Genomic DNA, 13,073 nt, shown 5'->3' on the forward strand with positions numbered 1-13,073 from the left:
TAGACTGGCAGAGTGAAAATCAGATCTTAAATACATTTTGTTGTAAACAGTCTAGACAAAAGAAGAATTTTAAACATACAAGACTGTCTAATTCTGAATATTAACAAGTTACTTAATTATTAAAATTCATTTTGAGCATATAGAGTTTGGAATTTCTAATATACAGTACAGAAAAAAAAATTATTTGCTAGGGAGTGTAACACCACAAACTTTTAAATAGAATCTTCCAGCTGACCGCTTACTTCTCTAAATATAAAAAATATGCATTCAGAACTTACAATGAAGACATTTGTGAGAACTGACTTTTCATATTTAAGGAATATTTTTATGTTTATTTTAATAACTGTGGTTGTTTTAAAGCAAAATCATGCTCAATATTTCAGGGTCATATTCTCTGCCTATTCATATACTTTTAAATACTTGAAGCTTTTTAAAAATGTTCATTTCTCGGCCACATAAAACTCAAAAATCCTTATATAAATAAAATTAATCTTCTTTGTCTGATTAGTCAAGATGTACCTTAAATCTAATTTCTTATTATTGTATAGGCTGTGGTCTCTAGGAAAGTAGAAAAGAAACCATCTAAAATAATGGCAAGCAACAGAAAATCAGGTATAAATTATAGAATGCTTATATCTTAACTGAAGAAATGACTCTAATTCCAAGACAGTGGGAAAATAAGCTCATAAGCTATTATAAAGGCTAGTTAAATAAAATGTAGGGGTTCCTGTTATGTAAATTTATTGTCATGATTGCAATGTCACCATTTCTGAGTCTGTGTCATTAACTGTACTCTGTTGTGGTAGGAACTATAAGCACATGTGCCACAGTAAGTCTCTACTTCAACCACTATAAACCTGAACTTCAGATGTCTTAACCCTCTGTGGATATACACAATTAGGTACATAACAATTTAAAAACCAGAATGTCAATTTCGTATTTAAGAATAAACATAAAGAAAGAGTTAAACTACAAGAAAGCATAACAACAGTACATAGCCTGCAAGACAAAATACTCAGAGGCTGATAACTGGTTGACAGTTAGCTCAGATAGCTGATATATGATTCCTAGTTCACTTTCAAGTCCTTTTATTATACTCATGAAATTAGTCTTTCTAGCGTGAATTTCGCCAGGATTATAAAAATATAACTTTAACTGATTTCCGAATTTCAAGTAAGAAAGGATAAAACTTTATCTTCTTAGGTTCTGTCTTTTGAGTGTACAAAATTTTATTACTTGCAAGAGTACTGTTTTCATGAATATGTAGCATTTTTTGCTTTATTTTTATCAATGGAAAGCCTTTCATCTAAGGCCAGAATTTATTTATTTTTTAAAGGTGAATAATGAAATGTCAGTAAGATGATTGATCCCTATTTTAAACTGCCTAATTTACTCCATAATTAGAAGAAATATTTTCTTTGGAAAATACTGCCATCACTACTATTTTTTACAGGGAGAAATCCCTCAGTTTGTGGAATTACCTTGTCTTTGTCCGTCTGAATTCAAAAGCATGACTTCTCTCACCTGTACTTCCCACAAGAAACACTGTCGACCTGCCCAGTGTCCTGGGTGGCACTCAACATTTTGACACACCAAGCCTACAACTCCCTCATAGCACTTGGATGGGGATGCTGAAGAGCTAAGTGATGAGTTACATCAAGGGGAATCAGGCCAGGCTGGAGTCAATGTTCCCTATCGCCATCCAGACCCAGTATACACCACTGGTATCCCATGTACCTGATGGCACAAGGGAACAGGTGCTCCTCTAACTCCAACCACATGGAGAGAGGGGCAGAGAAAAAAATGAATTATACAGCTGAGCTGGCATTCCCAGGACCCAGCATCTTATTTCAGTTCTAAAGCAGCAGCTCTCTCAAACTCCAGGTAAAGAGAGAAACGCAGACTGGTCTGAAACCCAGTCATCACCTTCAACCCCAGAGCAGGGCTCTAGCAGCCAACACTCTCCTTTCAAGCACGGGGCAGGAACACCTCACCTCTCAACACTGGGGACAAGGAGGGAACTGAGTCTCTCTTGTAGGTCTATCACATGATACTGACACTTCAACAAGCTCCTATGGAATAAACCTTCCCCTGCAGCTGACTTGTCAGCCCTGTAGCTGAAGCCGTTGAAGACAAAGCAAAATGCTTTGGGTTGAATTTTGGTTTATGACAATACGGTACGTAAAATAACCTGTCCTCTACATAAAAATTTAAATGGCAACACACAAAAGATGCTGAAACAAAACAGAACATCATTTTACTGCTAACAAGAAAATTAAGATTAGTAAGTACTGTTTAATGGCTGTACATAGAACTAATTTAGTAATTGGAATACACATTATGACCTTTAATGACACAATCATTTGTTTTTATACTGAAATTCTAGCTTGTTCACTTCACAAGTTAAATATGAAAGGAGCTGAAATAAATTCTCAGAGCAAGTGTAAAGTTTCCATCCAGTTGATTTTGTGACTTAAATAATATTATTGCAATGCATTTTTATATTATTGCAATCTCTTTTTACATGAATTATTCCATGTTTTGTCAGGTAAAAAAACCCCATCTGTCTAAAATAAAACCAGATAAGCATGAAAGGTCCCCTACTGAGGTCAAGGGGACTGGATATGAATATCTGAGAATTCAATTCTTTAATAATGTCTTATCTCTCCTGTAATCTACTTCAATATTTATTTTCTATACAGTTAGCAATGTAACTATGTTACCACTACAGAGCCCTTCGCATCCATTATACTGCCACTCAGTGATCTTGTTACACTTCCACATAGGGAACCCGTATAAGATCAAGCCATTCACTGTCTTCACATTTGAAAGTCAGAAACCTTGTGGTCAAACACTCCTTATGTCTAATAGTGCTGACTGCATGGTTTGCACTCATCCATCCACAAATGTCAACAGAAAAACATTGCTATGGGGAGAGAAGCATCAGTGGTAGAGAAGTTGTTTAGGGAAGTTGCCAATGAAAAGAGACAGCCTTATAGCAAATGAAAATCCACTGCATACATCATCATCATCTACCTAAGCAGATATCCTTACATCAGTGATGTATAATTCATTTAGAAGACTCTTACTTCCCTCTTCAGTCACTTATTAAAGATTCAATAATAAGCTTTGAGAGCAAAAGCAAACAGGTGTGCAACACATCGCATTCAAGATGATTTTAGTACCAGCTTACCCAACTGAAACTTGTACCTTTAGTCTCCATGTACAAGATCATGAAACCATGACACTAGCCTGAGGCTCCAAGCTGCCACTCACTGGCTATCTCTGTACTGCAAGATTACAGCTGGCTTCCGTATCTATAATCAAGTCATGGCAGAAACCCCTGGCTGTATCCCAGCCTAAGGCAAGGTTTGGTCATGCACTGCTCCTCAGCTCCATGGCATCCACCAGACATGAAGAAGGCTATAAGGGAGTTGTGCTACAGCTGTTCCTGATCTGGATATCCGGGGAATCAGGCAAACACCAGCCCCTAAAGTCAAGCACTGCCAATTTTGTAGGTAATCCCTTCACTTTGACAGACGTGAATTCTGCCTTATTTAAAAACAGAAAGGGCAGAAAAAACATGTGTTCAAACTGTGTTTATAAACAAGTCTGAGATACGGAGTACTGCCTTAGGGAAGCTTCCATTGAGAACTGATCACAGTTTAGAAAATAGCAGAAGAGAAGATACACAGACATATGTCCCATTGCTTTTGAACAGAAACAATTAATTAAATCAGCATGTGAAGCCTTTTGGGTTGAAGGAGTAATGTTTTGTCAGGGGGTTACAGCAGTAACATAGGTACTACTTTGATTCTGGATGCTTAGGCACATTGTGGGTTCCTCTATACATGATAACTAGTGGGAACCTACAGCTAACAACAACTCCAGTCAAGCAAAGTGACTGACAAGTCTTATTCTGCCTTGCTACTGATAGTATTTTCACTGCACAAGACTATAATATCACAGCTAATTCACAGCTAAATTCCACACCACATTCTTTCACATTGCTTCAAAATCAAAGCTGGCTGTAGGTTTTGCAAGTGACATAATGCCCATGGCAAATTAAGAACAACAAAAAAGCCTTTGACAATGTGAACAGTTCCTTCCAGTTGTGAAACACTTGGAGAAAGGAAACTAAAACAAACAAACAAACAAAAAGTTTTGTAAAAAAGGACACAGATACCCCTGTCTTTCCCCTCAAGGATAAACCAATTCCCAGAATACTTAGCATTTTGACAGACACAGAACAGTTGTATTCCACTTCAGAGTGTTGTACAAACACACCAAGGACTGTAGCCAGGCTCTTCCACCCTATGACTCTACACACAAGGAACCAGTGGGGAGAAGGCTATTGGATAATGGCTATGTTGGATTCTCCCTAGCCATGATCAGAAATCAGTTTCCTTATGTCCTTACCCTCTGTTTCCGTAGGCTTCCTGGGCTGGTGGGAGATGGGCTTGGAGACTTCCCAGAGCGGGGAGTAGAGAGCTGGCTACCAGGGGTTCCATTCACTAAAAGGACAATAAATTGAAAAAATAAATGCAAAGCATTATTAAAAGCAATGAAATAGTTAAATCAACATATTCCTTCTCATTCTATGTTGAACATATTCATTTGTATTTTTTCATGTTTTCAGTATTAAGTAGTTCTCAAAAGAACTGTTTCCTCAGAGTTTTGGCTTATGATGCCAATTTTTATACAGAGTGCAAACAAATATTCAACAAATCTGAAAAGAATGTTTAATCAATGGGAGAGAAAATGATCATGTTTTCTTAAACTACATTGTTATTGTTCCTGTGCTTAAAAATGATGAAGAGCAAGGTGCTATGTTAACCTTAACAGACTCTTGTTATAAGTAAACCTTTTCACTCCATTTAGTTATAGCTTGAAGTGCTAACCAGCAAAAATAAAAAGCAGTACTGCTTGTAAGAACAAATAGGTCACTTGCTGTTCCTCACTCATTCATTCTAAGAGATTCCTGCAATACTATCTGACCAAAACACCACCTCAGACTTAACCCAGAAGGGCTTTCTAGAGGCAAATAAATTGGAGGCAACACCTCAAGTATGACTTTCTCAAAGAAATAAGTTCCTTCAGATATGTCAGTGCCTATCATTTTAGAAGCATCTTTTGCATACATGTGGCATTATCCACTAAATTAACAGAACAATACCAGCAGAGGACAGAATTCTACTACAAAGTAATCACACACAATGTTCACGTCAAAGCACTGACATAAAGACTACAAAGCGTGTATCATACATATATGTAAATATTCCTAAAGAAGCAGTTGCTATAGTCCATATTTGTCAGCACCACGAAAAAAAAAGAACTGACAATCAGATTCCCAGATTCTGAATCTTGGGAGAATATTTACATACTAGGATATCAACAAGGCATTTGACTTACCTTCTATGAGTTCTAACATGGACAAAAATCTTACTGTTTAACCTGATAACAGCAAGCAGCAAAATTCCTGCTCTGTACTAAGCCAAGCTGTAGCCAAACTGAGAAGCAATGGGATTAGTTAGGGATAGCTGGGGCTGCTCACAGAGTGAGCTGAATGCGATGCAGGATTCATAAGCAGAAGCCTTTTCTGCGTAAGGCTGACGTCTTCAGAGCAGCAGTGGGAGGTGCAGGTGCTGTCTTAGGGCTACATCAAAGGTGTCAATTAAGCATAATGCTGCTGCTTCACAACGCTGAGCCACCGCAACCCCCACTCGCTTTCTACGGAGCCCCGAAAGCCTAAGCAATTTTATATGCTGTGCACTGAATCATAATTAGGTGCCTTTGGGGGCAATATACCAAATGACTCATCCGAAAATCAAAATGACAATAACTCTTGTAAAACCTTGGCTGACTGGCAATCTAGCAAATGCTAATTCCTCTGGATAACACAGTAGGCATTTTTAATAGATTTTTCTTACTTTTTACATAATTGTTCTCACTGGCTAATACTGACTCTGCACATTGTAAGGAAGAAACATGTATACCTACCACAGCACACACATCAATAAAACACATTACAAGGTGTGATGAAAAATGATCACTTAATAGTGCTTAGGTGCTATGAATGATCAAATCTGAACACCACTTTGTACAAGGCATTGTTTAAGGTAAAGATGCAATATATTTGTATAACCATAGGAACACCAAGATACACTAATTGGGTTTAAGTATGTTGCTTTTATAGAAAACCATTCCGCTCATCTAGGCTTCAAATTCTCATTGTCCAGAGGACAATGGCTCACACGTATCAGCACTGATTCAGATGTTGTACTAAGTGTGTGGGGGAGAGCACATGCATATGGACACATTCACTGAAGTTCATAGAGTATTCAGTAAAACACCCCCTAGGTCTGGCCAATAATGACTAAAATCAAATTTATTAGCAACGCTTCCAAAATCATTTAGGAAAAGGGCCACAGGAGGACATTAAAAATGAGTTTTTTGGAATCTCAAACTTTTAAAGGGCTTCTTTTAAACAAATATGGTATTATTTAGAAACTAATACTAAACTACTAGTATTCACATGGAGCTAGCTCTGAAGACCGCTCAGTAACAAGACTTATGGTCTGCCTTCTCTTTAAATCAAGAAGATTAAGTCCTATTATTATGAGAAAATTAAAGATAACACATACACTTTAATAAACCTTGTGGCACTAGGCAAAAGATCCTATTCCTTACAGATTGGCTCCTTCCCCAAGTTTTCTTAGAATTACTATTGCAATTATTCTGTCGTGAAGACTTGAGGCTGCCAAGTGAAACCAGACAAATAGATGCAACGGTGTATTTGACTCCTGATGTATTTCCTACATGTACCGTGTTGATGACTACCTGCTTGAGATGAAAAAAACAAAGTATGGTAAACCCTAAAAATTACTGACTTGCCATCACCAGAGTATCCAGAGTGTTTAAGCTAAGCTCTCATGCTCTCCCTATTTTAAAAAGGAAAATTTTGATAAGTCTGTTTGCCATCTTTAATATGTGAAATTAAGAGCACAATCAGAATCACAGAATAGTTTGGGCTGGAAGGGACCTTCAAAGGTATCTAGTCCAACCCCCCTGCAGTGAGCAGGGGCATCTTCAACTAGATCAGGTCACTCAGAGCCCTGTCCAACCCGCCCTTGAATTTCTACAGGGATGGGGCATCTACCACCTCTCTGGGCAACCCGTGCCAGTGTTTTACCACCCTCCCTGTACAAAATTTCTTCCTCATGTCTAGGCTGAATCTCCTCTCTTTTAGTTTAAAACCATTACCCTTTGTCTTGTCACAACATGCCCTTCTCGAAAGTCTGTCCCCATCTTTCTTATAGGCTACTTTTAAGCACTGAAAGGCTGCAATAAGGTCTCAAATTAATGGATCAAGTGAAGTTTCCTCACCTCCTTACCCATATATGAAATACAAAGGTGCTAACTCCCTAAAACACATATCAGGATTTTTGTGAGCATACAAGGACTCCTTATACAGGGCTGTTTAGGAAACTCTAGAGATGACAATTAGCACTGAGGATGAGATTCCTTTTACCAATCTTTAGGTACATTTGTGTAGGCTTCTACATCTGAAGTAGTTTTCTAGACCTTCTTTTAGCCAAGCTGCTGTCAAAGCACAAGTCGTACAATCCCCAAGCAATCATCTAAAACTGATTTAATGAACAATGTACTGGGAGCATCCACGGCAGTGTAAACTTCCAAAGCAGGCACCTGGAGGTTTAGGATATGCTTCAGATGAAGCAAAATCATCAAAATTCTCCCCACGTACCTATTTTGGTGGATTTTATTACAAGTGAAGAACTCTCTTAAATAAACTCTTGATGACAGTAGGCCACATGATCTACATTAGAGTCAACCTGAACAGGGACTTGGGTGACATGGGTTCTATTCCCAGCTCTCTATATGCATTTGCACAACATCAGACAAGTCATGTCACGTCTACCATTTGTCTACTTATTACTTAGCAAATTATGTTGTCTGTTTTCTGGGTGCTCTGTATATTTGGAGAATTTTATTAATGTAGTGCTTAAGATAGACATCACAACAGGGAAGAAACCGTAATTCCTAATAATCCCCCAGCCCACTGCAGGAGGCCTCATTTTTTATCGTCTTCTTTATGACTTGCTGGTCATCCCACCTCTGATTTTAGTTTCTTGAGAGTTACTATACTGAATTTGCAAAAAGAGTTGATATTAGGTGCTGTGCAGCAGGAACAGACTGCATTGATTCATGAGGATAGTGAGGCACTGGAACAGGCTGCCCATAGAAATTGTGGATGCCCCATCCATGGAAATGTTCAAGGCCAGACTAGATGGGGCTTTGGGCAAACTGGTCTAGTGGAAGGTGTCCCTGTCCACCAGATTATCTTTAAGGTCCCTTCCAACCCAAACCATTCTATGATTCTATTTTGTGATTCTGATCCTGTCCTGAATTCAATTTATAATACAATCACAATACCATTCTTACATATGCTTGCCATGATCAGATAACATACCAACAAATATGTGAATGAAATATATAATATGAAATAATAATGTATTCCTGATAAGTACAGGGATATAGTCTAAACTGCCTTAAAATCCATTTTTACGTGGAATGTACTGTGGTTGGAAAACGCATTCCTGTCCAGTATCTGCACTGCATTTCTCACCAACTGATACAGCACATGTTCCTATATGAAACCCTGATGTAGATAAAGACATATGAAATTGGTAAGCATTGTTGCGATTAATCATGTCATTGAGTGAGGCAAGAGGTTTCTTGCCACCTTTTATTCATAAAATAGCAGGGGGCAGAGACTTCAGCTTAACACACATTGTCCTCCCACCGTCTCATGAAAAAGATTTATCCATTCAAAATTTTGCAGGTGAAATATGTATTAAAAAGCTAAAACAATCACAAAATTATTGTGGCTGTTCTGAGTAGATGTATGCAGCTGCTTAGTTGTGAACTCCCCTCCTTACTGTCTTCTCTTGCTGGGGATGCATAGCAGGGCAAGAACTTGTCTTTGCGTTTGTTTTTCCACCACCTGGCACACACGTGAAGGTAGAAAATCCCACAAAATAGAACCTGAAAGCTGGATACCATCATTTACTGAGATAAATGGAAAATAGGTTTCCATATGAAGATGTTTATAAACTTATGAAAACCCTGCAAATAAAAATTACTTTGATAGCATTACAATAAATATGTTTTGATAGGGTATATTTTGTTAAGCAATAAAAAGTGATAAAAGCTGAATTAATGTATCAAGTGCCAGTTTGAGAAGCTGCCAATGCCACTGCACTGTATTAAAATCATACTCTTATATAAAACTGCCTGTTGATGTGTTAGCATCTTGTATTCTACAAAACACATTGAGATGACCCTTGTGTGTTTACAAAAGTGGTTTGCCAAACACAAAAGTGTGTGTGAAGAGGAAAGAGAAGACTGAGGGAAAGGAATAGTGGAGGCTTCTTCACAGACACTACTTATTCATGACTAGAACAGCCAAAACTAAGAAACTAGTTACAGAAGACACATCACGTGCAGGTCATATTCAGCAACTGTTAGCCAGAAAATGGCGATGTGAGAACACTACTTGACATTGTCTCAGTTACTTCTGTAGTTTGTCACTGTACTTTCCAAAACAACCTTTTTTTTTTTCTCAAGAACATTATGTAGTTACAAAGTAGTTAGGGAACAAACCATACCTTGCCTTTTTGTTCCTCCTGCTTTTGCATTCTACTTGTCTACATCTCATCATCTCTGTCTTCATTCTAAAGGGGAGAGCTTCCCCAGAGTGCCACATTAAGCAAGCACTCTCATATCACTCCTCAGCAAAGACAAGCCTTTTTAGATTTTACCTTAGCATGCAACTGGTTAAGAAAACATCCCAAATAACCAGTAGTGCATTTATTTTAACTGTTGCTAAACTGTCCTTTTTACATTCAATCTTTGCTAGAGTTTATGTCAAGAAGTCACACAAATACAAAAAAAACCAGCTCTCTGCCATCGAAGACAATGCTTAACGGACCCAGACAGAGCTTTCACCTCATCAAATGATCAACAGATTAGAAATGTCAGCAGAAGGGATCACCTGCAGGTCAGGTTTACATTGCCATCCCAGCAGCCACCAATATCCGAGTCCCTGTAAGTCACCAGTGCCTGTGGTAGCTGCAACATGTAACCCAAGCAGTGCAGAGCTCAGCAGTGGCCCACGCTGTTCTCCATGGAGTGGCCACTATGGTGGCATTTCTACTTCAACCTGAAGTCAGCTATGTCTGCACAATCAAGCAAAGAAGTGCTGCAGATATATAGATATTGCAGACATGCCCAAGCTCTCAGAAGACTTCCTTCCTCAGAGCTTTCCTTGAAAACACAACTCCCTGGAATCCAAGAGGAATTTTATTTTGTAGCCTCAGAAAGTGGTCAAGTGCCTCTTGTTTTTTTGTCTGCACTTCATTAGAGCTGATATCTATGATCTTGGTTGCTAATTTTACATACTATCTAATCTAGAGAGCATCTACATGTATGTAAGATTTAATGAAAACCTCTCTTTAGAACTGTTTTCTCTAATGGGAAAGACTAGGATTCTCAAATCGGCCTGTGTGAATGGAGCACCAACTCTGAGGATGTTTCTTCATTCAGCATTTAACTTCTCAGTCCTTTAACAGAGCTAGACTATTCAGTCTAACCAAATCTACTTCTCTTACTAACTCTTGATCTTTACTACAAGCTATAAAATCATAAAACTTCATTTTTAATGATTAGTATCAAATACAAACACCATAAATAAAAAATTAAAAAGGAAACCAGGATCAAAGTAAAAATCATCTGGAAATCCCTGGATTTGTAGGATGACTCCATCACTCCCATGGGTTTGTACTCTTGGCTTCAGGAAATTTTCGCTTCAGCATATTTATTACAAAACCTGTCAGCTGAGTACCAGTAACAGTGTGAATAAAAACATGTGACCTTGCCAAAGACAATATGATACATCACGCTCCTTCCTTTGGGATCCAAAAGCCCTTCTTGAGTCAGGTGGCTGAAGAAGGCTTGTTTCTGGATAACGGCCTAAGGATGAACTATGAGACTAAATGAAAACATATCTTCTTGTGGAGGAACACATCTACCTTTTTTTTTCTAACTAGCTGAGAAAAGCACAAGCATCTGCTCTGGAGAAGTGTTCTGTAAGATCCAGTTTACATATCATAAAACACCTTTTCCTTTTGGGAACATCTACAGTTTTGATCAGGTTTTCGTTTGACAAGTAGTTTCACAATTTCTTTGCCCAGGTGCAAATTTTTTTTAAAAACACACAGACCTTGGTAATGTGACCTACTTTATCAGTTTTTCACATATATTCCCTTTGTCATTCGGAATAGGTACATAGCAACCCAGTTACTCTTGAAATAGGCACTTGTCACACTAAATAACTAAAACTCCTAAATAACACTTCTTAACACCAAACCTGAATGGCTGTTACAAATAAGATTTCAAGCATCCGAAATATTTTGGGTGATAGTTTTAGGGTAACAGGAGACAGCTGAGAGGGGAGGAGAAATGAGAAGGAAATCATTTTGAAGGAGGTATTCAAACTGAAAAAAAGAAAGTAGTTACCTTTTTTCAGAGCAAGTGCTGAAAATTAGAGTTGGGATTTCAGAGGCTAAAACAGAGTTCATCTGAATTCAGTGTCTTTCATTTATTTAATGGACCAAGGGTACAATAATTCCAGGCATTTCATGCTGCTCTTGATTTGATTAAAAATAATGATCATGAAGAAGTAAGGGCTGCTTTCTTCAAATCTGTTACCTCTTCACCTGCACCGAGGCTGCCACCAAAGGTCGACAGAAGCTGACAGCCACAGAATAGCCATCAGACAGCCATACTTTTCAGTCACCAGCAATGGCCTCATACCCGGTCTCACTGAAATTCAACATCTCTTTTATGATGTCCTTTTCCGAACAATATTTGTTGCCAACAAACATCAAAGTGTTTTACAGGCTTTAAGAAGACATCAGGAAAAATAAGTAGTGGCAGGATTATCTATTGCACTTGGAACCAGACTTCATTTCTCTGCCTTCCTGGGAGGTCACGATACCTTTCTCTGCTTCTTTTCTTTGCCTTGTTCCCTGCTTCTCTTCTCTATCTAGGCTGAAAGCATTTTGAAGCAGACAATACCTCAATGCATTTGCAAGAAAAAAACAGAAAGTAATCCTCCTGCAGCGAGAACTATGTCTTGGGGTACTGTTTTGAAACAGTGTCAGATGTAAATAAAAAACTGAAAAAAACATATAATAATGGAGAAGTCAGCCCTTTCCACAGATCTTCCTAGCTTGCATGTACTCTTGTAAGAAAAAAGTATTATGTGTTTTTACATAAAAATAGTATACATCTGCTCTCAGGAGCCAGGGAGGCTACTGGGAAAATTTAAGCACATTAAGCATATGCTCTCTAAAGAAAAAAGGCAGGATGGAAGAAAGGTGGACACCACCTATAGAAAGGCATACATTCAGGAAATGGTGTAAAAGCAGATGCAGCTTTTTTGCTGACTATAGATTGTATAGCTCAAGAAAGGTTGAGGAGTGTGTGTCTCCCATTCCTTCTGACACAAATTTCCCAGACCTCAGCTAACCAGAGCACAGCTTTGTAAAAGACCCGTGTGGCACTGAGTGCTACTGTAGCCTCTGGCACTGCTCAGGGTATTTCTCTGCAGCCCTGCAGCCTGTTTTCCACCCTTTCCCCCTGGCTGCCATGGCACTGTGTCCCACAGCCCGTGGGACAGTATCTTCTCCCCCATTGTTGCCATGTTGTCACTCCCACAGCTGTGCACTTGCAAAGCCCAACAGTGCTGCTGAGGCAGGTTCTGTATGGGGCTTTCAGGCTCGACAAGGACACTGACTTTACAGGCAATGGATAGAGTCCAACAGGTGAAAGTTATCTAGGACTTTCGGGAATGTCACTAAGAGTCCTTTGCCCGCAGTACCAGATGAGACGACGAAGGGAAATGATTCTTCAGAGCAGTGGCTGGGGGCTCACCAAGGAGAGAGGACATTAAGGGTCCTTTCCCTGCTCCCACACAGAGTCAGGGGCCA

General features: G+C 38.8%; 1 protein-coding gene across 4 annotated transcripts in view; it reads right to left on the reverse strand.

The window, feature by feature from the left end:
- DCLK1 (doublecortin like kinase 1) overlaps positions 1 to 13,073 on the reverse strand; it is a 240,238-nt gene that overhangs the window by 59,189 nt on the left and 167,976 nt on the right. For 3 of the 4 annotated variants that reach the window (XM_065051779.1, XM_065051788.1, XM_065051797.1), the window contains exon 6: positions 4,420 to 4,514. In XM_065051779.1, the coding sequence (XP_064907851.1) occupies positions 4,420 to 4,514 (95 nt within the window). Of the gene's footprint in view, positions 1 to 4,419; positions 4,515 to 5,412; positions 5,601 to 13,073 lie in introns of those variants that run through there. The other variant, XM_005511996.4, reaches the window with a different exon arrangement.

This window comes from Columba livia, chromosome 1, assembly GCF_036013475.1.
Source record: "Columba livia isolate bColLiv1 breed racing homer chromosome 1, bColLiv1.pat.W.v2, whole genome shotgun sequence".
NCBI lineage: Eukaryota > Metazoa > Chordata > Aves > Columbiformes > Columbidae > Columba > Columba livia.